Source organism: Camelus dromedarius, chromosome 16 (genome assembly GCF_036321535.1).
Source record: "Camelus dromedarius isolate mCamDro1 chromosome 16, mCamDro1.pat, whole genome shotgun sequence".
In the NCBI taxonomy this organism is placed as follows: Eukaryota; Metazoa; Chordata; class Mammalia; order Artiodactyla; family Camelidae; genus Camelus; species Camelus dromedarius.
The window spans coordinates 48,104,585-48,130,800 of NC_087451.1; the positions used below are offsets into that span (position 1 = coordinate 48,104,585).

Consider the following 26,216-nt stretch of genomic DNA (forward strand, 5'->3'; position numbering starts at 1 on the left):
TCGGTGAGGAATTGGCAGGGGCAGAGGGTTTTATGTAAATGCCCAGGGAGTGCTCTGGGAATGGGAGGCTGGTTTTCTCAAAGACACGCAGGGACTGGCAGCTCCCAATTAGCCAGGCCGGGTGATGTCAGTGCTACTTTCCTGGGTGGCTGCGCCCACTCCGATTGGCCTTGGCAGAGATTCCTGGCCATTACCTTCTCCCTTGGGTGGGAGGGATGCCAAGGGGGCCGCCATATGGGACAGATGCCAGGTCCCTTCCTAGCGTGTTCCCCTACCTGGGGCTTGAGCCATGCTGTGGACCAGTCCTGGAAAGTGCCGTGAAAAACCGCCACAGATTCTACAGAAAGACTTTAATGTGGCTAATATTACAACCCTCCCCACAAACCTGAGAGGCTGGGGAGACCTCAGTATGCTGGGCCTGGCCCAGAGGCCGCTGCCATGGCAACCACTGTTAGGCTCTGCAGCCCAGACTGCCCCAACCCTGAATTTCAATAAATAGAAGGCAAAGGGGTCTGGTCACCCACCAAACTGGTAAGACAGAGACCTGGAGTGCCAGACCGAACATGCTGTCTGTGAACTCACACATGTACATGTCTGGCACACCTTGGATCATGTGCTCACACACAAACCCCCCTTGCAGACATCCTCACATGACATACCATCTTTACACACACACGTACACACATGTACACACATCTTCCTCAGACACACAGGATTGAGCGCATAGACACCTTCCTCTCACACTCACATGAGGTTAGGTATACACGTGCCTTTCTCTCAATGTTTGGCTTGGACCCTGGGTGCCCCTTCCAGCTCAGAGGAGTAGAAACGGGGTAGGTCTTCCTGGTTTGGTCCAGATTCTATGATGGTCTAGGGGCGAGGTGTTGTGGTGTTTGCCTGGCTGACCCAGCAGGAAGCCGTGGCATTGGAGTAAGCCCAGGAGGGGAAGGTGTGCAGATCAAACATGGGGATGCTCCAAGTGTTGATGGCCAGCGTGATGACCAAGACCCCAATGATGTTGAGCATGAATCCCGCACGGGCCTGGGGTGAGGAGAGCCAGTATGAGTGAGTGAGCGTTGGTGGTATAGTGGTGAGCATAGCTGCCTTCCAGCTTGAGTGAGTGAGCACTGACTTAGGCCAGTGCCCATCCCTCAGGTGTTCATAGGCACTTAGAGGCTCTCTCTCTAGCAAAACTCTCCCTGGGAAGTGCCCCCTTGGGTCTAACCTGCTGCACTAGGCTATGCCCCTGCCACTGGCTTGACTCCCAGTGCTAACAGGGACAAGGGGAGCTTCCAGAGCCCTGGGTTTTGTTTTCCCTGAGTCCATCTCCCTGGGTGTGGGGGCCTGGCCTCTTGGTGCCTTCCCTAAACTCCTCACCCCTCCTCTCCTCACATGGCCTAAGGCTGGCAGGGCCTGAAGATACTCCTACTGGGGATCACGTTCCAACCTCCCCCATTGTCATCCACCCCAGACAGGGTCCACTCTCAACCCTGAGAATCTCAGTAGCTTTAAGCTACATTGTGGTCGCCAAGATGGAAAGACAGAGCAGAGAGTGCTGAGGCACGGGAGACCCCTGACACTCACCATATCAGTCACTCTGAGGCCTCCAAATGAGAAGGCGATGGCATTGGGCGGGGTGGCCACAGGCAGCATGAAGGCCAGGGAGGCAGAAAGTGTGCAGGGCAGCATGACGTAGAGAGGGTGAATGCAGATGGCCTGAGCCTGGAGGGGAGACGGTGGGGCAGAGCTGATCCCAGTCCCCATCCCAGAGGGGAAGGTGTGGCCCCCATCCTCCTGCTTTCCTCTCTGAGGGATGGCCCTCACCCCAATATACATTCTGGCCAGAAACCCACCACTTCTGCCAGAAGGCACTGGGTGACCTGGGAAGGCCCTTTGACCTCTCTGGAGGGGATGAGTGTGTGGCCCTGCCCTGTGGGGCATGGTAAGGGGAGGGGCCCATAAAACGGATCTCAAAGGAGCTCGGGGGTGTCATCATCAAAGGCTGCGGGAACGTGCCTGGGGAGGAAGGGGCTGGGGACGCTCTGGGAAGCAATTGCATCCTGTCACCTCAGGAATGACCAGAACAGGGGCTGGGCCAGTGATGTGGGTGAGGCCACCAGCGAGCCCCATCAGGATACTCCAGGGGTGACATCACTAGGGATGGAGTGAGTCAGGGGCCAGAGGGCCTTGGGGCCCAAAGTTACTGAAGAGCCTAGAGAAGGATGGAAGCTCAAGGGTCCTTTCCCAGAAATTAAAGGAGGTGCAGATAGGTCACTCTGACCTTCAGGTGGGGCCCTTGGGTGGGGGTGGGCAGAAGGGCTGCCTGGAGGAGGTGTGTCTGCAGGGCCAGCTCACCATGGAGGCCAGGATGGGCAGGAAGAGCGTGGTGGTAGCCACATTGCTGGTGCACTCTGTGAAGGTGGCAATCAGGAGGCAGAGGATGAAGGCAATGGCGGGAGATGGCACACTCTCTAATGGGGTCAGCTTGTCCCCCAACCACGTTGACAGACCTGATGCCTGTGGGCAGAGGAGTGTGGTGTGAGAAGCTGGGTTGCCTAGGGCCCCAGAGTCCCCTGCTGAGGCTCTGGGAGGGTCCTGCTCCAGCCCACTCCTCTCTAGAGTCTTCAGAGTCAAGGGCAGATTAGGAGGGAAGATGAGACCCAGCTGAAACCAAGGGGCCCCCTTGCCCTTGAAGGACTGTTGGGTATGGAGAGAAGGATCAGATGAGAAGTGAGGAGAGGGAGCCAAAGAGCTTTCTTTGGAAACCTAGGGCTTGGAGGGAGTAAAAATTTTTGACTCCACTTACTCCTGCTCTCCTGACCTCTCTCCAGGAGGTCCCTGGCCAACCTTAGCCCTTCCCCTGCCCGCTCCAGCCCAGCAGGTTGGGGCCCTTTCTCCTGGCAAGGAGGGTGAGGGGGAAGAGCCCTAGTGGAGACTGGGAAGAGGCTGACAGGGGAATGGGGACAGTCCACAGGGTCAGAAGAGCTCCAAGGTCTTGCTCTACCCACGCCTGTCATGCCAGACTGTGAGCCCCTGGGAGCGGGGGCTACCCACCCAGCCCCCAGCACAGTGCTTGGCACACTCAGTGAATGCTTGATGGATGAACTAACCAACCCCGGACCCAGGAAAGCTGCCTCCTGTCCGTGCAGTGAATGAGCTTAGCTGGGGTTGAAGGTTCAGGGATTTCCCTCCTGGAAGGAGGCTCTGGGGAAGTGATCTGGTCCCCAGAGCCAGGCTGAGTGTGATCACAGCGCCCCCTGGTGGCCTGAGCAGGCAGCCGGCTTCAACCCAATGGCAGCCTGCAACTCTCTAGCGCTAAAGCGGTAGGCCTTCTTTGTCTGGCAGAGGGTGAGGGGGTGGAGTGAGTGGTCACTGAGAACAGACCCTGCCCACCAGAGAAGCCTGTCTTCTCTTTGGGTTTGAGAACTCGACTAGGGAGAGGTCCCTGTGGCTTGTGTTTCCTCTCCCTCCTTCAGGGCTCTAACCTGTCTCTCCAGCTGCTGCAAAGTCTCTGCCCACCAGGGGGCTCCTGAGTGAGGATCAGGTCTCCCCTGTGTGGGAGAAGAGGCGCCCCTCTTTCCCCACTTCAAACGGGCTGGGGAGTGGGGTGGGGGTCTCTCACCTCACTGCCCTTGGCCAGGGCAAAGCCACCGCCCAGAAGGATCATGATATTCCAAGGCATCTTCTCCTTCACTACATTCCAGCTGAGGAGGGCAGGAGGGGCCTTCAGCTTCCCTGGTTTTCCTGCTCCCCAAGCAGAAGAGGACAGGTCACTTCCACGTGGGGCCTCTCTGTATGGGTCCCTATCAGAGCTTAATGCATGTGAGAGAGGGCCCCTCAGTTCTGCAACATCCTGACTTTGTACCTGAGTCCCTTTGCCCTTGGCAAGTCACCCTGACTTCTCTGGACTTTGTCTACCTCTGCCATGTGCAGTCGCTGGTCCGTTGTGACCAGAAGGCAGGGTCTGCCCAGACTCCCTGCCCTGCTCCAGTCCAGGATCCTCTTACCTGGATCCTGAGTAAGCCCTGGGATCTTGGAGGGCACGATGAACATAATTACGGCGATGAAGATAGCCACTGTCCCATCGGAGGGCATGCTGTGGGTGGGGCAGGGAGGGCAGGCTTAGTGGCTCAGGGCTGCTCAGGGTCACAAGGTGGAGGGGTGGTGGAGAGGAGCCCCTCCCACAGATGTGCCAACCCCTCCTGGCAAGTACCCCCCCCACCGCCCAGTGTTACCTCCTGTTCTGCACTGGGGACCCGCTCCCTTCCCTCCTCCCGTAGCCAGGTGAGCCCCAGAAGTATTCCACCCCCATGGAATGCTCACCTTTTTCCATCCTTGTCAGAAAAAGCCAGGTTGCCCCAGCCAGTGAAAAAGCCTGGTTCCCGGGTGAACCAAAGCACCACCAATAAGATAAAGAGGATGGTGACAGCCTTTTCTGCAAAGGTCATGGGGCCCAGCAGTTTGTGCTCTCTCCGGACGACATCGAAGGCCGCTCGCTCTTGCTCCCTCATCTCGTCCCCCAAGCCAAAGTTCTTCCGGAAGCTGCAGGTGGAGGGGTGGGGACAGCTCATAAGGGCCACACACCAGGCAGGAGAGCAAGGATCTCTGAGTGCCCGTGTTGCAAAGCCTGAGGCCTGCAGAGGCCACCTCAGGGTTACTACACTAAGGCTCTTGATCCACCCAAGTTTGTGGAAGAAGGGCAAAAGATTCTTGGGGGTGTCATGGCTCTTATTTAGGAGAGGGAAGGCTGGGGCTGGAGGTGCTGGGTTTCCCTGTGCTCGGCCCTGCTCCATCTGCCCTGATGACCTTCTGTCCCTCCAGGGGTTCTCTTGTGCTGAGCCCTCCCTTGCCCAGAGAGAGGAGGACCTAGGGCCTGGACCCCATGCCTCTTTTTGGCCCTGACTTATCATTCCTCTCCTCCAATAGCCTTTCAGGAAACCCCCCTTCCCTATCCTACTGCTTCTGGGCATCCTGAGCCAGCCTGAGCCCCACCTCAGAAATACAGGAGTCTGCAGCCCACATCCATGTGCCACTGGCTTAACTTGTGTTTTGTGTTGACTTTTAACTTTTAACTTGGGCAGATCTCAATTCCCCTGCTGGACTGTGAGTTCCTTAAGGGCAAAAACCATGCTTCACATGTCTTTGAATCCTTTATGGTGTCTGGCACTGCGCTGGACTCTTTAGCTACCACCTCACCTTCTACGAGCCCTCACCCTCAATCTAGCCTCCATCGCACCTGCCCAAGCGATTTTTCCAAAGTGCAGTCACAATGCTTAAACATTTTCCATGGCTTCCCATTGCCTGGGCAGGAAGGCAAATAACGACTCATACCACAATAGCACTCTTCCCACCACTTTGGTCCTTTACTCATAGCAGATATCACTAATCAAGCCCAGACTTGATTCCAATCGAGCCCCAGCAAGGTCTCACGTGATTTTCAACTTGGAGCTCTAGTGACCTCTAGTAATCAAGGGCTGGAAGTAGGAATAAAACCTATTTACTACTCTTGCCTCAAGAATAAGATCCATACTCCTTATGTGGCACACAAGATCCCCCATAATCTTCCCCTCCCTACTTCTCCAGCTTCATATCCTGATGCTCCTTTTTGCTGTTGTGTTTTAGCCACACAGAACTAGAGTCCCCCCAAACCCTTTGTGTTTTTTCTTGCCTCTGTGCCTTTGTACAAGCTCTTCCTGCTCCTGGAATGCCTTTACCTGTTCTCTACCTGGTTGACTTTTAACACTACTGTTCAGGCATCATCTCCTCTGGGGCCTTTTGGACTCTCTACTCTCTTGGGCTGTGCTCCCACAGCACCTGGGCTTCCCCCTGTCACAGCCCCTATCTTATCATCACCCATTAGGTGGTGAGCTCCAAGGACAGGGACTGTGCCTAATGCTTCTAGTATTCTCAGTGCCTAGCACAGGGCCAGACATATAGTAGGAGCATAACAAATACTGTTGTAACTGACCATGTTCACAGTGTTTGTTCCTTAAGCACTTACCAAAGGACTGTGGATCATGATGGAATGGGACCTGGCCTGGGCTTCAGGAGACCTGGTTATTAATCGCAACACTGACACATCTGGTTGTGTACCATGTCTTGAGCCTCAGTTTGCTCATCTGCTAAATGGGGTAATACTCTCCACCCAGTAATTCCCTCAAATGGGGGGGCCAAGTGTCCAAAAGTGCCTTAGGAGGGAAAGGCCTTCTCACTAGGATGGCAGTTATGTCCTTTTCCACAGAGCTATCTGGGTACCCAACTGGAAGCTCCCAGAGGGTAAGCGCAGGCACCTGGGAGTCTCTTGCCCACTCCACCACTTACTTGAACCCCAGGAAGAGAACCTGCAGCCATAGCCAGGAAAGAAACAGCAAGATGACCATGGCGGGGAAGGCAAAGCCGAACCAGGAGGCAAAGTTCACCACGTTGGCATTTTGGGGGAAGATCCTGTAGGGAGATACGGCTGCTGTGTGACATTGCCCAGTGACCAGCCAGCTCCCCAGTCAGAGTGCAGACTCCCCCACCCCTCAGTCACTCACGAGTTGACCTGGCCTTGCAGGACCAGGTTGGGCGTGGTGCCGGTCAAGGTGGCGATGCCCCCGATGCTGGCTGAGTAGCACACACACAGGCTCATGCCTTGGTTAAAGTGGAGTTGCTCCTTGTTCTGCTGCATGCTGGGCTTCGAAGGAGCAGGCGGGACAGGGTGGTCCTGCTTGTTGTCTGAGAACAAGGGAGCACTCAGGTTGGGGGTGGGCTCCAGGGAGCTTGGCTGGGGCTCTATGGCCTTGGGGGTGCTGTGTCAGTGAGCAGTCTAGACCTGGGCTTGGGGGAGGGCAGGGGCTGCCTCCAGGTCTGCAAGGGCCAGCACTCCCTGGAGTCTCAGGCTGGGGTGACCCTCAGACACCATCTGGCCCAAACCTCTTGAGAGAGGGAAACTGAGGCACCAGAAAGGGAAGATGATCCAAACCACACCAGAAGAATGGAGCCTGGACCCCTGACAGCCCACCCAGGCTCTCGTTCTCTGCTGGCCAGGGTGAGCCAGCATCTTGGTTTGCCCAGGGCTGAGGGGATCCTCAGCCTGTGGGACTTTTCATTTCAAAACCAGGGAAATCCCAGGCAAACCAGGACAAGTTGGTCCCTGTACTTCTTGCCCTGCTCTTCTCTCTCTAAAAGCACCAAGGTGGCCACCTAACCATGGAGACCATCTCAGACTCTCCCCAAGAACCGAGGGTTTGGGGCAGCGCCTGGCCTCACCTTTCTCATCAAGCTTGGTCTCTTCCTTCTGGGTACTTGGTTCCTGGAGTTCAAAGGCGGGGTTGTTCCTGCCCTCCTCGACATCCTTGCCCATGGGCATCTTGTGCAGCTGCTCCAGAACGGCTTGGGCGATGGGCAACATCATGGCTGTGGTGGCCGTGTTGCTGATCCACATGGACAGGAAGGCAGTCACCAGCATGAAGCCCAGGATCAGCCTAGGGACAGACAGACAGACTGACTTGTGCTCCAGCTTCCCTACAGGGACTAGGTGCCCGGAATGCCACCACCCCAGGTTCTGATCTTGGTTTGTGGGACTCACAGGGCAGGCCGCACCCCGATGATGAGAAGCACGCGGAGGGCGATGCGTTTGTGCAGATTCCAGTGCTCCACAGCGATGGCCACCAGCATCCCCCCGACGAATAGGATGTTGGTGTCCTTAAGGTACTCAACACTGACCTGGCAAGCAGGGACAGCTGATAAGCAGGAAGGGGTCCCCCAGCCCCATGCCTCTGGGCTTACAGGGTGCAGGCACTCCTATTCCCTCAAACAGAGATTGGTCCCCTGGGCTCTTGGACCCAGATGGAAATGGTCTTTGGATCATCTGCCATTTAACATTAAGCAACTTCCTCTCTTCCTGCCAAACTCATTCTTTCTCCCCTCAGGAATGACTGAAATCATCTAGCCTGATTCCACTCATGTTTTAAGCCCTTGACTGTGAGAGAGATCATTTAAATGCTGTTCCTAGAAACTAAAGCAGCAGTTCTCAAAGTGTAGTCCCTGGGCCTGCATCACCACCAAACTGGAACTTGCTAGAAATGAAATGGTTAGACCCTGCCCCAGATCTAAGGAACCAGAAACTTTGGGGGGAGGCCCAGCACTGTGTTTTAACCAACCCTGCAGGTGGTCCTGATGCTCAAGGGTCTGTCCCTGAGCGAGAAGGCTACAAGCTCTTTAGCTGGCTATGAAGGCCCCCTTTCCTGGATAAAAGCCTTTCTACCTCCCTAGCCTAGACCTAATCACTCCCACTTCGAAATAATTCTTGACAACAGCTGTGCATTGGCATATCTAGAATCCCCTTCCCCGCGTCTTCTAGTTGTTTCCTCCCTCGGTGCTCCCTGACCTGTCAAGCGAAGTTGAGGCACCGCCACCCCCCAGCCCCCTGTGCCCTGCCTATGATGAGGCCTCCTCCATCACCAGTGTCCTAGGGCAGACCCTTGCCATTTCTGGGAGCACTTCCTCCTGCAGCTGGGGAGGCTTACCTCGGAGGCATCCATGATGCCCATCATGGGGAACAGGATGACGGGGAAGAAGGCGGTGACAGCCAGGGGCAGAGCCTCTGTGCACCAGAGGAGTGCCATGAGGATGATGGCGTAGCCACAGTAGGCTTCCTGTGGGGAAGAGGGGAACAGCAAAGCCGTTGGAGGGGGCAGGCCTGTGTCCCAGAGTCATGTCACCTCCTGCCCTCAGGGCAAACAGGCCATTTGTAACTGTGGGAAGAGCCTGTGAAACCCACAGTCATTGATTCCAAGGTCCCGTTTAAAAACGAAAACAGAATGTCACAGAAACAACAGGCCAGCCAAGAAGCGAGCACCACTCGGAGGGTTGGAGTACTCAGATGTATTACGCCGGCGGGCTCAGAGGGGCTTCTGCTCCGAAGCTCTGAGCACCTCCAAGACGTGCACATGAGGTTTTATAGGGTTAATTACAAGTATGGGACTATTAGCCAATAAGGCTCAAACAACAAAAAGCAAGGAATCAGTACACTGGAGCTTATCAGTTCGGAACAGATCACGTTACTGACACTTGTTGAGCTTGGATTTACGAGTTAGCTTGTTAGCCCAGTAAACTGACACTAAACTTCAGATTTACGAGTTAGCCCAGCAGAACTTAGGTCAGTAAACCGACACTTATCACACTTAGATTTGTGACTTAGCTTGTTAGCCCAGCTGGGCTTTTCCTTCACAAGAAAACAAAGCAAAGCCTGACCACCTTGTCTTTGACACTGGGGAGCCTAGACATTATACTCCAGCCCCTTTAGGGAGTGAAGGGGGCTCAGGTGAGGATCCCTAGATGAGGTGGGGGCTCATCTAGATGAAACCAGGGTCTGGGACATGTGGACCCCTGCCTGGCACCCTGGCCTTCCCTGGCTTTATCAGAACCAGTAAGAATATATTTGTTTGTATAATGATTTAAGTAGTATTTGTTCCTTTGGCTAGAAGGTCAGTTCCATGAGAAGTCAGTTTTGTAGCATCTGGATCCTTGGAGCTCAGGACCCAGCAGGCTTCAGAATATTTCTGAATGAATGAATCACTGAAAAGTTTTGGGAATAGGGGCAGTGGGCTCTCATTCCTAGTAATCCAGGCATGACCACTGCATTGCACAACTCCAGGAGGTGCATTCACTTTATAGAATGTGTGGAAGTTTCCCCATCCCTGTGTTGTGTGGGGAATTGTGGGGTAAACCCTGGGTCATAGTCTTGGGGTACTAGAGGCCCTCCTTTCCCTCGTGAGGCCCCCGAAACTAGAGAGACCTGACCTTAGCCCTTGGAGGAGACCTGACCTCGGCCTTGGGAGGAGACCTGGAGCAGGAATGATGTCTGACAGCTGCAGTCATCAGGGGCCCATCCTCCTTACCAGAGCCTCTCGCAAGGCTAGGGAGGGAGGGCGGGGGAATCATTAGCCAGAAGGAAGCCTCCAGGGAGAGGGTGCTGCATCCAAGCTCCTCAGGGGCACCTGCCCACTCTTTGTTTGCCGAAGGAAGGGGCTGCATGCTGGGACAATGGGCCTGGGGGGCCCCTCCTACGTGCTGTCTCAATTGCCCTGCCCTTCTTGGGTTTCTCTACCTGGTACAGGCTGGGCTCACCCCTTGTATCTCATGCCCTTAGTACCCTGAAGCTTCAAGGAGGGTCTCGGGACGAGGAAGGTGCTGTTTATTGAGCCACTCTCAGGGGCTGGGTGTTTCCGTGTATGTAGTTACAGCCATGGGTGGGTCTAGATGAGCTCTAGAGGGTAAGTGGCTTGCTCAAGGTCTCAGAACTAGGGAGTGGCAAAGCCAGGTTGGAACCCAGGCAAGGTGTCTGGGATTGCATAATTCAGAGAGCATTCCCTGGTAGTCCCCTGGAGTGATGCAGCGCACAGCCTGCGCAGCCTGTGCAGCCTTCTGTCTGATGCCAGGCTCACTGTCTTTCCAGGAAACCTGTACCACCTCTCCTTACCCTGGACAGAAACTCATTTGCCCCAGGGGTGGGGCCACCTTGACCCTTGACCAAAGATCCACCCCTCTTCCTCCCCCAGAGGGAGGTGAATTCTGCTGAAGCAGCTGGTTCCTCAAACACTTTTCTTACCTGCGATGATTGCACAGCCTGCTACCCATCCTCCCCTGGGGCTAAGGGCAGGCCAGACCCTGTGGACCCTGGAGTGCCCCCCACGCCCCTACCCCCCAGAATTCTCTGCCCAGAGACAAGGGAGGGGGCTGGGCCAGATGACTCTGCTGATTCAAGAAGAAAGCTCTGCTAGTAAGGACAGCAGAAGGATCCTGAGGGCTACTCTGTGCCAGGCCTGAGGCTCTATGCACTTCGAGTGGTTTTAATCACATTTATTACCTCTGTGAAGGAATGACTATTGTTCCCATTTCACAGATGAAGAAGAAAGCCGCAAATAAGTAGATGTCTCAAATAAATAAGTGGAAGAACCCAGGCCACCCGGTTCTAGAGCCCCAGGTTTTTGCCTTCCACCCTGAGCTCCATCCCTTGCAGCTGGGGGTGTCCTCCAGCCTCAGGCTCGCTGTGACCAGTGGGGTGTTCTGGAGGTGAGCTGGGGCTCTGAATCCAAACAGAACTATTTTAGCTGGGGCCTGCCACTCCCTGTTGCCTGGCTCGGGGCAAGTTCCTTCACTTCTGGGACCCCACTTCTACCCTCCAAAGGGAGCTGTGAGCTCCAGCCTATTGAATCTATGGCTCCCCTACCCCTTTATAACTTCCCTCCATCCCTCTCCCTGTCTGTCTCTGGATCAAAACCCCGAACTGGTTTCAAGGTTCCATTCAGGAAACTTTCCTGGCCCTGGGGGCTCTGGCCTCACGTCCCCCTCCCACCTTCTTGGGCTGTTGTGTCCAGCTGTAGCATAACTCGCTGACCTGCTCTTCCTGGTTCATGGGGCTCTTAACTGCGGCGTGGAATGCCAAGGATCGGTGAAGTTGGATGGGAAAACTATTTCATCTTTTAACTAACATCTAACTAAGATTATGAACAGAGGCAACAGAACCATAGAGCTGTCGATGGTACTCTTGGTGATTTTGTCACAGGTGTTTGATTGTGGCTGTCAGCTCCTAGATACCCGCACAGATCAGCGGTTGCAATTATCTCAAAATGTATCTTGAAATATTGTTTACCTCCATCCCTATTTTGAAATGATTGGAGTTGTTATATCAAATGCTAGGTCTTATTTAATACTTGAATAAGGAAGCACCTCTACTTCTGAACTGCAGTTATTTTTTTTCATAGTTTTATAGCGGTATTTCAAAATGGTTGGTTTCTCTCATCATCCTACACATTTTATTTTGTGCATTTCAAAGCAATATTTTGAGAAGGGCCCACAGTCTTCACCAGACAGCTGATAGCATTTATGGCTTCACACACACACACACACCCTTTCTCCTTGGCCCCACAATATGTCTGATTCCAAGGTCTGTATCCCCAGCTCTAGAAGTGGGAAGTTGGGACTCATATCTGTCCTTCAAGGCCACCCTCTACCTTCTGCCTTGCTGCCCAGCCATATATATCTTGGGCTAGCGGCCTATGGCATGGGACCCCTCTGACTTACTCCCCAGGGCTGCTGTACTGCACGACTCCATGCACCCTTCTCAGAGGGAGCTGTGTAGGGCACAGCCTGTACCATGTCTGATGTAGCCCCTCCTGGAGCTCAGATACTAGCTGGGAAGAGTTTTCTCCTGGAGGCGAATGCTCATCTTTCTGCCCCATCACTACGTCCTCCTGCCCCAGGCCAGCAGGCTAGTTGTTCCCCAGCTCTGTTCCTTGGCTGTAGAATGTGCTCCCCTCTCAGTCTGGGCTCCTGAGGACAGGGGTCAAGTCTCTTTCACCTCCCTGTCTCTAGCCCCTCGCTCTTTTGCTAGTGCTGGTCTGGGTCTGTAAATCCTCCTTTCCCATTTATCCCCGCTACCACCCACCCCCACACCAGGAAGTCACTCTGTTGAGATCCCCATTCCTCTCCAACTTCATGCAGCCCTGCTATTGGGAGCCCCGGGGTCGGGGGTGGGGGGTGGGGGGAGGCACTGGGCCTCCTGCCTTTTCATGAGGCTGTCACTGGACAAATACCCTCGCTGCTCCAGGTCACCTGCTGGTTCAATACCTCAAATGTTCTTTTTTACTTCTCTCCAGCTCTGGGCCATTAGCCTGGTCCAAGCACCAGCATCTGTCACCAAGATTCCTTCAAGAGCTTCCTTATTCACCTCCTAGCTTCCTCTCTTACCCCAGAAATGTCTTTCTCGCTGTAGCCAGAATGATCTTGAGCTACAAACCTGTTTAATCCACTCTCTGCCTCCCAGCGCGTGCGCTCGCACACACACCCCCCCCTTCAAAGCAGCTCAAATCCCTGCAGGCTTTCCCACTGCTCTTAGGAAAATTTAGGGGCTGGTCTGTGCCTCTCTTCCTTGCTCTCTCTGCTCTAGCCATGATGGCACCTCTTCCAGTTTTTCGAAGGCTCCATCTTCCCTGTAGCCACAGGGCCTTTGCACATAATCTCCTTTCTTCCCTCCCCACTTTGCTCGCCTGATGTTTACTCATTATTGAGATCTGGACTCAGGGAAGCCTCCGTGGGTTCCAGGCTGGGGTATATTCCCCATGTTTCTCACTGTAAGCCCCCATGCCTCTTCTGCATGAGCCCTCCTCACGATCTGTAGTTAAACATTAGCTTTCACAAATTTCTTGATAAATATCAATCTTTGTCATCAGAGCGTACTCCCCAGGGAGTAGGGGCTGAGGCTGTTTCTGCTCACCCCAGCAGGGTGCTTGGCACCTCTACAGAGTTGACACTGAATGAATGAGTGAATGAATGTTAGGCAGTGGGGTACAGACATGAATCAAGCGCAGTCTTGGCTCTCAGGGAGTCTGAATGCCCCATGTGGGCAGGCCCGTAGTAATGGTGGGCTGCCTGGCAAAGCCACCAATGAACAGAAGAGGTAAACCGTCAGATGGCTTCCAAACCCCAAGGCTGGAAACACAGGTCAGAGGTCAGAAAACCTGAGTGCTCAGGCCCAGCTTTATTGCTGCGTGTCCTCGGGCAGTTATTTAACATCTCCCTGCTTTGGTTTTTGTTCTTGTTTTTCAGTCTTTGGTTTTTTGACAAGCAATATTGAGCTTTTCTAGCTGTACGCACATTTGTCTCCTTTATGCAGTGTCCTTATCTACAAATGAGAATAAAAGGAACACCCACCTCACCGGGTTATTATGAGGAAGAAGGATGTGATTATGTAGGTCTAAGCTGTAAAGGACGGTAGATGGAAGTGAGCAGATGGCAGGGTTGGCCTTGGCAGAGGAATGTATTCCTGGGCTGCTGGAGAAACAGGCTGGATGCAGGCAGTACAAATGAAGATGGAAATGCCTGGGAATCCAGGGCAGACTCTGGACCCCGAGTGTGGGCAGGATGTGGACCTACGGGCATCATGGCCTTTACCTGTTTCCGGCACAGAGTAGCTTGTAACTGTTGGGCAGCAGCAAAAATGCTCACAATCTTGAAGGTACCACATCTTATTCCTCCTGGTGATTGAAGGTTAACTTCAGGGTGAGTTACTCTCGCTACCCCTCTGCCCCTGGCAAGTAGGGATGCTGAGGGTAGGGAGCACTGCTGGGTCTGGGAAGTGAGATGAGGCACTGGGTGGCAGCCTGCCAAGCACCGCTGCAAAGAAAGACCAGAGAGTAGGATCCCAGAGAAGGAGCCCTTTCCCTGAGCCTTCCTCTGTGTGGGCTGAGGAAGGCTTCTAGAGAGGGCACACTGAGTGGGTGCTGAGGGATGAATAGGAGTTCAGTGGGTGGGCAAAAAGTGTTGACATGAGGAGTAAGCACAGAAGGAATAGAATGAGGCATAAAAGATCAAAACACATTCTTGGAGGGAAGGTGTGTCATGCTTGAAAAGAGCCGTGTCTGCCCTAGAGGAATCTAGGACTTTATCTTGAAGACAAAGGTGAAAAGGGGAGGCCCTTGAAGGATTGTAAGCAGAGAGAGTGACATGGTCAGGTTGGTGTTTCTATTAAAAGATTGCGCTGATGCTGCCACATATGATTTTTAAAAATACGTGGACAAGTGTTTGTATATACATAGGAAAATCTCTGATTTGGGGATTCTTGCCCTTTTTTTGGTACCAGGATCCTTCTGGCAGCCTGATGAAGCCTTCCAAGTCCTTCTTAGAATAATATTTTTAAATGCATTAAATAAAATGCATAGGATTACAAAGAAAACCAATTATATCAAAGTACAGTTATTAAAATATGAAAAAAGGGGTAAGATATAGATATATGTGACTCTTTCTTAACTAATAAGATTTCCACCAGCTAATGGCTACTGTAATTTCAAAGTCATGATTAACACAGACAATATTTCAAGGTACTGGCAACAGCACTCATATGATTTGAAAGTATCTGTGATTCCTACTGGTGGCAAAGTAAAAACTATTGTTCACATTACTGTGGTGTTTTGTCTGCATTCATAAGCAGGAAACAATGCTAAATTTTCTTTAGAGGTAATTGACAATAAAATGTAATTTTTTCCCTCCAAGTTCACAGACTTCCTGAATTGTCCTCCTCACAGATCCCCCCCCCCAAGGATGAGGAGTCCCCTTCTCTGGAGGACAAACACCATGCTGGCCACTGAGAACACTCTGAGGAGGGACACTGGGGCACTGCATGGGAAGGGTACCTCTCCGTTTCACATTTTGTGCTGTTGGATTTTGCACAACATGCATGTATCACCTAATTAAATAAATAAATCACTACAGATGAAAATAGGGTGCTTACACCTGCCACCATGTGATGGCTTGATCGGCAGCCACGGAGGCTGGGAGGTCCCAGAAGGCCAATGGGGAGGTGACAGGGGCAGAGATGTTAGGAGATGGAAGACAGAGAGTTGGGTGATGGCTGCTGGGTTGGGTGGGAGGAGGAAGACTCCCACATGCCTGTTCTGGACGTCTTGGTACATAGTGACCACAAGGAGACAGACAGGCGGCAGGACTTGGGGAAGGAGGTACAGAGTGGGCTGGGGGCAGGGGTGGGTGTGATGTTCTTTCTAGGAATAATAGGTCCATCCAAATGCCTAATAGCTTTGAGAGGCTAAATATACAAAGGAGACAATGGCCAGTCCGTATGCAAATATAGATCCTAAGATCTCTGCAGCAACCAGCCTGGCAGCCAAACCACAAACTCCCCAGCCACTGGCCCCAGACAATCAATTTGCTCAATGACTGCCAGCTTCCTTAATTTTTGGCCCCCACTCTCTACCACCACCTCCAACTCAGGACCGACCTGTGAAAGCCACATATGCTCTCCTAACCAATCACAGAGGATGCCTCGCTTCTAGTGCGCCCCTCCAGCTTCCCCTGCCAACAGCCTCCAGTCAGGGCACACCTGAGGAAGCCTTCCTTCTTTCCACTCTGAAGCATCCCTACCTGCCTGCCTTTGAGCATATGCCAAAAGCAAGGGATGGAGGCTGAATCCTGCCTATCCTCTGCCTGGTCTCACTTGGGTGATCTTTGTTTATTTCTGCACCTTGATGTTAACATGTTTGTTGCATCATCTTCTACTTTAAGAGGCCAAAGGGAAACAATGGGTCTAAGTGTCAGAGAAAACAAAAGTCGGGTGGTGGGGGTTGGGGGAGTCCTGACATCACAGATTGGGCCGGGACCAGACCTGCCTGTGTCCGCTTAAGAGCAAACCAGCAGGCTGGAATTGAAGATGAGGGAAACATTCCCACACTCCTCCATGCCTCTGATCCCCGCAACAGCCCTGGGCCTTGCTGCACAATTACATCCAGGAAACTGTACTGCTAGAGTCTCCCTTGCTTTCCCATTCCTTACCTTCACCTAGCAGGTGCCAGAAGCATGAACATGATTTGGTAATCTGGGGGCAAAGTTCAAGTTGCGGAACATTCTCTCTTTACTCCAGAGATCCCCCTGGCTTTGGAGGCTGGCTCCTCCTTTACTCCTACTCCCAGGAACAGAAGTCAACGATGGAAAAGAAGTCAGGCATCTACACAGTGTTCAAGGCCTGCTGAGTTTGTCCACGGGCCAGGAATTCAGGCTTGCGGCAGAGGGTGCAGGGAACCATTGTTTACTGAGCCCTGGGAGCCAGGGACTCTGCAAAGTGTCATCTCATTTCATCTTGACAGTAGTCTCTTAGAGGTGAGAGGCTTGGAGAGGCTTGAAAAGGTCACATGGCTGGATGTGCCACAAAATGGATTTGGACCCACATCTCTCTGGCTCCAAAATCCCTGTTATCTTCCCTGGACTCTGCCTTCTCAACCAAGAGCCAAGAAGTTTCAAAAGCTAGAGGTGGGCCCCAGAACTGAGGTCCAAATTCCTCACACAGTCTTCGTGCCCACAATCCTGGTCTGTCTTTGAGTTTCAGGAAGAGCTTGCAGTAGGAGTATTTTAGTTATGCAGATTTTAAAGTGCACGTGGCCACACAACACGTGCTGATTTTAACATCCTAGGAATGCAGGTGATTCCGATTAAGAAATTCTGCCTTTTGTTCCTACTGTAAATACAATCTAGTTTCCAGCTAAGCTCTGTCCTGGCAAACACGGTGCCATGGGGAGACAGTTTTCATGGATAGTCCTGTTGGGTCCTGGGATGTATTTGCATTTTCAACTCCAACTTACTAGCCCTTTGACCCCTGAGCAAGTATTTATCCCTCGTGGCCCTCAGCATAAAATCCTCACTCCTTTCCCTGACCTTGTAAGGTTGACATTGGCTGACTTCTCCCTCACCCTCGGCCATTTCCTGCTCATTCAGGTCCCCAGGCCATGCTGCCTTATTTATCCCTCCACCTTGCCAAGCTCACCCCAGGGCTTGGGCCTTTGTACTGTGTGTTCCACCTAGACAGCTCTTCGCCCAGAGCTGTGCTTGGCTGACTCTTACTTGCCAGTCAGGTCCTAGGGTAAACGTAACCACCCCAGGAGGCCTCCTGCGCTCACCCCATCCAGAGCAGCCCCTCCCCAAGCCACAGTCCCAGCGTGCAGTGTGGCTTTCACTGCATGGACAGTATGTGCTTTTGTGTGTCTCTCCACCCGACTCCCTTCCCCTAGAATTACAAGTTCCCCTGAATCCTACCTCCAGTCCCCTGCACCTAAGCTGTACCTGTCACATGATTCGTCTTCCCTAAGAAACAAATGAAGGGATGGATGGTTTATGGCACACCAATGGCTTCTTCACTATCTGGTTGCAGGGTTGGGGGAGCAGTGAGAAGGCTTCAGGCCCCATTGTCCCGCATCCACTGGGACCACCAGAGGGTGGCAGGCATTTCTAGGATCCTGCTGCTAATTCCTCAAACACATCTTACTGTTTCCAGCCCCCACACCTTTGCTCCCACCCTTCTGTTCACCTGGCCTGCCCTCTCCTGATGCCTCTGACAGTTGAAATCTCATTCAGCCTTCAAGGCCCAACTCAGAATCTCCCTCACCTCAGTTGGAAGGATCTCCTCCCTCCTCTGAGCTCCTGCGGGCTTCTAGCTCTACACAGGGTCCTCTAGACTGAAAGCAACTTGAGGACAGAACATCTGTATTCCTGTTTGGTAACCCCCACCCCCCACCCTACCCCCACACAGAGCAAGGGCTCAGCAGACATTCCAGACTGAATGACCATGGAAGGAGCGGCTGACTGGCTGGATGGACGAGCCGGTTGATGGCTCGAGAGGTGACTCACAACAGCCAAGGCCAGGTTCCAGTCCAGACTTTGCCTTTTTCTAGCTGGGACTGGAGGCCAATTCCTTTACCACCCTGGGCCTCTATTTACATGTCTGTAAAATGGAGACAACAGGAGTAAACTCACAGTAACTTAGAGGTTATTGCGGGAAATAAAAGGGTTAGTGCTTTGAAGTGCTTGGTACATCGACTAGCACATAAAAAGTGCTCAATAAATGTCAACGATATTACACGGACGCAAGTCTGAACCTAGTCTGGGACTTCTCACTTCAGGGGCCAGGGGCTTGGAGGTAAGCCCGAGGAGTCACCACAGAGAGCAGGGAATCAGCAGGAATTCACATCAGGGCCCTCTTTGCCCACATGCATTCATTCACTCATTCATTTGATAAGTTTTCATGGAGCACCTGCTGTGTGTCTGGTACTGGGGCTTCTGCCTGGAAAAAGACAAAGTCCCTGCCTTCATGGAGCCTACATTCTAATGTAGGGGGTGTGTGTGTCAGAGAATAAATAGAAAATAAACAAATACATCATTTCAGAGAGTGAAAGCCCTTTAAAGGAGAGGGTTTTGTAATAGAGAGTGACTGGGGCTGCTCAGAGAAGGCTTTTCTGAGGAGGTGGATTTAAGCTGAAACCTGAGGAATGAGAAGGAGGCATGTGGGAGAACACTCTGGGCAGGAAGATGAGCAATTTGAGGAGGAGAGAGAAAGCAGGTGAGGCCGGAGAAGCGTGAACAAGAGGTAGGAGACGAAGCATGGAGACAGAGGGGTCTGCAGGGGTGGAGCCCCCAGGACTCGTGGCTACCCTAAGAGGCTTGGATTTTATTTTAAGTTTGATGGGAAACCTGTGTGGGGTTTTAAGCCAGGTAATGACATGAGCTTATGTTTGGAAAAGACCATCCTGGCATTTGGGTGAAGAATAGTCTGGGGAGAGGTAGGGATGGGAGAGAAATGATGGGGGCCTGGACCAGAGTGGAGGCAGTGGAAAGGGACTCCATTGGGAGTATTTATGGGAAATCGAGTCGACAGGACCTGCAGGTGCATGTGGAAGTGAAGGAAGGAGAGGCAGCAGGAATGGCTCTGAGGTAGACTTTGAGCCATCTCTTGATAAGTAAGACTGCAAGCAGAGTCAACCGGGAGATGAGCAGGCAGGTTGTGTTCTGGCTGCGTCAGCGCATATGCGGCCAAAAAGAAAATGTTCTGGGGAAGTGTCCAGTGTTAGTTAGATAATACAAGTTTAGAGATTAGAAATGGGCTTACTGACTGGGGAGTCACCAGCATAGAGATGCTTTTTAAAGCGGGACACAACAGAAGGTCACCTGGGGGAGAGTGAGGAGAGGAAGAAGGAACCAGGAAAAGTGATCAAAGGGAGAGGAAAACCAGATGTCACCAAAGCCAGAAGAAAGCAGAACAGAGGAGGTGACTGGCTGGGACTAATACTGCAGAGTAGTTGAGGAAGGTGAGCACGGACCAGGGGTTTGGTGACATGGACACGGATGGGGACATGATGAAAGCCCTTTTGGGACGCAGAGGCTTGGAGAGTGGAGCTGTCTAAGGAGAGACAGGCAGTGTAGACAGTCTTTGAGTACTTCCGTTGTGAGACAGAGCAGAGAAAGGAGGCATACGGAGGGAATTGCGGGACTGCAGGAGGGTTTGTTTTTTTAACATGGGAGATATTAGAGCTTGTGTGTACACTGATGGGAGAGATCAGGCAAAGAGGGGAAAGTCAATGATGTAGGAGAGGAGACAGTAATTGCAAGAGCAAAGTCCTTGAGAGGGACTGGTAGCCAGGGCTCTCGTGGAGGGCTGGCCTCCACAGATAGGCCCCGGACAGTTCCTCTGAGCCAGGACAGGGAGGCAGCGTCTGTAGGCAGGAGGCAGGGGGCAGGGTTGGGTGCGGCACAGGGAAGACAGTGACTGCTGACACCTCACACTCCCACCAGGAGGCCTGGCTTCTCGTACTGACTCAGGAGTTCCTGGGTGACTTTGGGCAAGTTACTAAATCTTCCTGGGCTGTCCTTTCCTGGGGAGTAAAATGGGAATCACAGTTCCTGTCTATCCTCCCTCCCGGGGTTAGCACACTTGGCTCAGCTTGTCTAGAAACTCATCTGATGGGTCCCTAGCACAGAGATGCCATGGGCTTTGGCCTGAGATGAGGGTCATCTCAAAGGTCAGCCAGGCCTTGGCACTTACCAGGTGTCAGGGACCCTGGGGGCTGTTCCACTACCTCCCCAGTTCCTTACCCCTTTGGGACACCATGAACAAAAAGGCTGCCTCGAGTTCCCGATTTGTGACAAAAGGAAGAAAATGGCTCAGCGGGCATTTTGGTGGGGAGGGAGGGTGTGGGGTGGGGCCAGGGCCAGGCAGGATTCTGTCTCAGCGGCCAAGGCTTTGTAGCCAGACCACGCCCCCAGCTCTGCCACTTCCTATCTCAGCCAGAGGGAGATTTACTGCGAAGATTGGACCTCAAGGCCACTTCCCGGACCTACCCTTCCCAAAGTTCCGTGTTCATTTTAGATTTATAATTGTGTGCTCTTTTACTTTACCAGGAGGGTCTCCAAAGTGCCTAATATCTGAGCTCCAGAAAACAGGATCGGCCCCAGGATTTGGGGTAAGTGACTTAACCTCACTCTCTCTGAAAAATGAGAGTCAGATCTGCCTCATAAGATGGGGGAGAGGGTTACAGGGTGCACAGTACAGGGCCTGCAGTGGGGGCTCCAGTGAATAGGAGCTGAAGTTATGACTCCCGCTGCTTGGATGGGGGCTGGCAGGAAGCAATGGCTCTTATTCCTCCCTGCAGGGTGTGCATCTGTGGTGCCCACTGGCAAGGGAGCCTCATTCAATTCCCATCCTTCCTCCTTAGGAGACTTAGCTCTTAGGATCCCAGGTGAGTGCCTTTTCTTCCTGTTTGCACTCTTAAATGTACAAATTACCTGAGGCCAGCTTCCTCCCAATCCTCTTCCTCCCCATCTAGCAGCTCGCCCAGCTCATGCCCTCCTGAGCCCAGTTCAGGGCTGGGTGGACACACAATAGTCAGATCAACTCCATCTGCCAACACCTGTACCTCCTTTATGGAACTGGCTTCCTGCCTCCCAAGGCAGCGAATTCCAAATGCACCTGAGCAATTTGCATTGGGCTCCTACTACTGGGGGCCAAACAAAAGCCCTCCTTGGAACTCTTAACCCTCAATCTTCAAGAGGTGATAGCCTCACTTTCCAGGCTAGGAGAGATGAGTGGGTCATGCTGGTCCTAAGGATGCCCAACCCTGTGGCAGACGGTCCTGCCCCTGCTCCCTTGGCACTTCTCCGTGCCCAGAACCCCAAGTCCTTACCTTGGTCGGGATGAGGATGGGCAGAGGTAGCAGGAGAATGGGCAGGAGGAGCACAATCAGGTAGGAGCGATAGGCCCATAGGCCCTGCCAGCAGGTGGCCATGGTGTGGACCCACGGGGGCTGCCAGGTCACCGACCGGATCCAGGGAACTGAAGGACCAGTGTTGTAGCAGGTAGGCGGCTAGGCAGGCTTATATAAAGCCACTGGAGTGTTAACCATTGACCCACCCTGGTAATCAGAGTGTTTCTGGAGTCCGGGAGGTAAGAGTAAGGAGGAGGGCCCTGCAGGAAGTATAAAGATCAGGAAGACTTCGCAAAGAAAGGGAGGAGGGTGAGCTCAAAGAATAGAAGCTAAAGGTTCCTTTGAGAAATTAAGCCCAGAGTTAACTCCTTCTGTGCGTGGAGGCTGTTAAGGGCTGCGGCTGGAGGAACATGAGCGGGAAGGATGCCTGGGAAGCCCTACAACTGGCATCCACAGGGCAAAACCCAGAGCGCCCTCCCCGGCCCAGCCCCACCACCATCTAAGAGGCTGGGTTCTCCAGGCACTTTATACAGGGCCCTGGGTGGGGCAGCCTTGCCTCCAGAGACACCCTGCCCTCTGGGGGTTTCCAGTATAGGATTGAGGAAGGCCCGGAGCAAGCCCTTCTCCTTCCAGGTATCCAGGAAACCGACAGAGCCACTGGACCTGACCATCTCTTATTCAATGTGTGCTGCTCATGCACTGACTTAATTTTGAAATAGCCACTTCCTTGTTCTGCTGTAATGTCTCCTTATAATGAGGCTCAAATTAGACAACTTACATTATGTTGAGCATTGTGTGGTGGATGTACAATAAAGGTTCACTTAAGTAGGTTCTTCGTGGCCCCACACCCTCACCCCAAACTGCCATGGAGGACCGACAAAGTCTATCTCATATTTTGGAAACACATTTAATCTCTTCATTTATCCATCATCCATCCATCTACTCATCCATCCATCCACCAAACAAGTATTTAGCACTGATTATATCTTCAGCCCTGTACTCAGTGCTAAGGATGCAGAGAGATTAAAATGCTGCTTGTAATAGCATTTGTTCAGCATTTAGTACAAGCTGGTAAGCGTACCATTTCATTTACTCTGTACAGCCACACTATGAGTTAGGTGTCACTATTTTACAGGTAGAGAAGCTGAGGCCCCAGGACACAGAGCCAGCCAGAATTCACACATGCTTTAGGAGTGCCCCGGGGAGGTCCAAACCAGTATGGCAGCTCTGTGTGAAAGGAAAACAGTAGGAGTACTGTGCAAAGGCTCCTGGAGAGGGTGACATCTCAAAGAAGACTTGAAGTTTGAGTCTAATTTGGCCCTAAGGTGACAGGAATGATCACAAGCAGAGGCAAGAGTGAGCTAAGGTCTGGAGGATGGAGTGTATGGATATATCCACCCAGAGCCTCTATCTCTTGCTCCTCTCCCTGCTCCCCATCCCAAACTGCACACAGGAGACACCTCGTTCATATTTCTATTGATTATTTGAATGTGATGATCTGTGTGCCAGATTAAGAAGGCATGGTGTCTCAGGGAGATTATTTCAGGAAGTAAACACAGATCCAGCCAAGATGGGAAAGAAAGAAGGTTCTGAGCGATTGGAATGTGGGTGTGTGGACAGGACTGAGAGCTGGTGGCCACATTTCCAGGATGTACAACAGCATGGCCTGGGTTGCTATACCAATGAAAGACTCCTGGAGTCTGTGTGAGAGAGACGCCCCCCACCCCCGATGCCCTCTGCAGGGTGGGCAGAGAGCAGTGGATGGATCCAGGTTGCGGGCTTCCCGGGGCCAGGCTGGGTGGGGAGCTTCCATGAGACAAGACAGACTATCCACCCCCATTCCCCTATTCAGGCTGTGTATGGCTTCTCCACTCCCAGACAGCCAACCTGCTCAGGGCAAGGTGGGGAAGAGTCAGGAAGCTCAGGGTTATAGAAAAAGGGCTTCAGAGACTCAAGACCATATCCTGATTCTATCTCGCCCTGGAGGAGGACTCTCCCATGGCCTGCAGCTCTGGAGGGGCCACAAGGTGGGCAGGGCTGAGCTTCCCCCAGAGGAACAACATCCACTCTGTGTAATCCGCATCCCAGTTTCCCCAGCTCTCTGTACTGACCCTGCAATAGAGGCTCAGAGCAGTGAAGTTACTTGCCCAGGGTCACACAGCTTGTGAGTAAAGGAGAGAGAATTCAATTCATATCCAAGACCGTCTGTGCTCTTTGCCCTGCCCTCCATGCTCTGGGCCCCTTTGGTACTGGGACAAAATACCATTTCCAAATTAGATGGCTACTTTTTCACGGAGACCCCCAGCTTCATACCCACAGACCTTTTCAAAGCTATAGACTCTGGGGACCCTTGCTGACTCTCTTTTGAGGACAAGAGGAGGGGGGCTATCAAATCCCCAGCAGCCAGGCCCCCTGGGTGATGAGCTCATCTCAAAGGCAGGAAGTCTCCAGCCATCACGTGTACGACAAGAGCTTTCCCTTTGCCCAGCAGTCACAGGCAGGGCCCTCCTCTACCAGGCTTAGTTCAGTTCTCATTTGCCCTACCTCCTTCTCCTTCAATTAATGCTGCAAATCACTGTTCTTGTTTTCATGGCTCCTAATGGACTATGAACAACTCTTGGCAGGTTCTGTGGCTGTCCTCCTTCGGTCCTTATCAGGGCCATTTGGGTGAAAGGTGTCAGCACTGTCTCAGGGAGGAGTCCACTGTGACCATTGACCCTCCTTGAGAAGGTCATCTGAGAACAGCTGAGGAAGCCCTGGGGGAGAGGAGATGGTCCCTGGCTCGCAAGGACCGGTTTATCCTCAGAAGCAGGTGGCTAATAAACTGGAGAGAACCAGGGCTGAGATTTTAGGAAGTTCAGACCTGTTCACATGGGCCAGGCAATCAGGCAGAGGCCCCTGAAGCAACCCGGGATTGAGCATGTTGGGCCTAGGGCCCTCAGGCGCACCACCTAAGTGGTCCTGGAAAGACAGGGATGGCTGGACACAGCAGGGAGCACCAGGAATGATTTGTAAGACCTGGACTGCCCAGCTCCAAGGAGAGAAGACAGGGTGTGGGGGTGGTCATCAAATCCTTGACTGAAGAAGAGGGCAGGGGTGTTCTTAAGGACAGAGAGGACCATAGGGAGTAAGGCTAGGGAGGCGTACTTGGGCTGTTTTCAAGGAATCCCCCTCCCCAAGAGAAAAAACAGAGCTGGGTGGAAGATGAAGCACTCTTAAGCACTGGAAGTGTCCCTCCCCACTGGCTGGCTTGCCCTGAGATGGTAGGGTGAAGTGGACAGGGTACCACACTGAATAGGAGGCCGAGCATCTTGCTCACCCAGAATCTGACTCCAAGGACCCTGACCACTCCCCTGTTTTCAACCATCTCTCAAATAGGGTCCATGTATTTTGCCTTATACATGTTCACATCACCACTTGGCACCTTGCAAGGTGCTTAAATGGACCCTACAAGGTCCAATCCTCGCTTTCCTCCTTTGCCTCAGCTCTCGCCATTCCCACCTTGACTCAACTGTTTTCAGATCCTCAGCTGCATTTTCTAAGATCTCCAGGGAGTTGTCCAGGCTCTTGCTTCTCGCAGGCATATTCTCCCCGCATCTCTCTCCCCACTTTACTGATTATGTCTTGGTAATCTTTCAAGTCTCAGCCTAAGACTAAACTTCCTCCATGACCTCTCATCACGGACTGGAATGGGTCCACTGCTAAGTGCTAGAAGACCCTATCACAGCACATGTCACACTGTGTTTCATTCTCCTGATAACTTGTCTACCTCCCCACCAGAAAAAGTCCATGAAGGCAGGATCTGTCTGTATTACTGTCCATGTGCCTCTCTTGAGCTGATACTCAACAAATATATTTTGAAACAATAGATGGGTAGATAGATGACTAGTTTGGGGGATGGATGGATTGATGGATGGGTAGATGGGTGGGTGGATGGGTTTGCCCATATGATAATTTACAAGTTTCATACCAGAGAGCGAAGCCCTCCCTCCAGCATGTTCTGAAGCTGGTCCCTGGATCTTCAGATAGGACAGATGGAGGTCATGGGTCAGGCAACAAGGCAAAGAAGTGAATGGGTTTTCACCACCATCAAGATTGTGAAGAGGAAACCAACAGCAAAACAAAAAGGCAATGTATTGAATAGGAGAAGATATTTGCCAATGATATGTCTGATAAGGGGTTAGTATCTAAAATATATAAAGAATTCTTACAACTAAAAAAAAAAAACCAATTAAAAAATGTACAGAGGACCTGAATAGGCATTTTTCCAAAAAAGACATACAGATGGTCAACAGGCACATGAAAAGATGCTCAGCATCACTAATCATCAGGAAAATGCAAGTCAAAACCATGGTATCACCTCATACCAGTCAGAATGGCTGCTGTCAAAAAGACAACAAATAACAAGTGTTATTTATAAAGAAGATACAGTACATATATGGAATGGAATATTACCCAGCCATAAAAAACAAAATTTTGCCACTTGTAACAACATGGATGGACCTGGACCTGGAGGGTATTATGCTTAATGAAATAACTTAGACAGAGACAGACAAATGCTATATATTTTCACTTATATGTGGAATCTAAAAAAATAAAATAAATGCATGAATATAGCAAAAATAGAAATAGACTAACAGACAACAGACTAGTGGTTACAAGTGGGGAGAGGAATGGGGAAAGGGGCACGATAGG

At 52.2% G+C, this 26,216-nt stretch overlaps 1 protein-coding gene and 1 long non-coding RNA gene across 2 annotated transcripts; one reads left to right on the forward strand and one right to left on the reverse strand.

The window, feature by feature from the left end:
- Window positions 1-335: 335 nt before the first annotated feature.
- On the reverse strand, window positions 336-21,664 carry SLC13A2 (solute carrier family 13 member 2). The gene is made up of 12 exons (XM_031468364.2): window positions 21,501-21,664; window positions 8,511-8,639; window positions 7,571-7,707; window positions 7,252-7,466; window positions 6,537-6,717; window positions 6,322-6,444; window positions 4,324-4,542; window positions 4,008-4,096; window positions 3,623-3,744; window positions 2,356-2,517; window positions 1,585-1,722; window positions 336-1,041 (listed from the first exon to the last, which is right to left on the reverse strand). The coding sequence occupies exons 1-12, from the start codon at window positions 21,600-21,602 to the stop codon at window positions 871-873; spliced, it is 1,788 nt and encodes a 595-aa protein (XP_031324224.2). The 5' UTR covers window positions 21,603-21,664; the 3' UTR covers window positions 336-870.
- LOC116157758 (uncharacterized) lies at window positions 19,448-21,147 on the forward strand. Its single transcript, XR_004141929.2, has 3 exons — window positions 19,448-19,628; window positions 20,719-20,780; window positions 20,970-21,147. It is a non-coding gene; the product is annotated as an uncharacterized LOC116157758 (long non-coding RNA).
- Window positions 21,665-26,216: the final 4,552 nt, after the last annotated feature.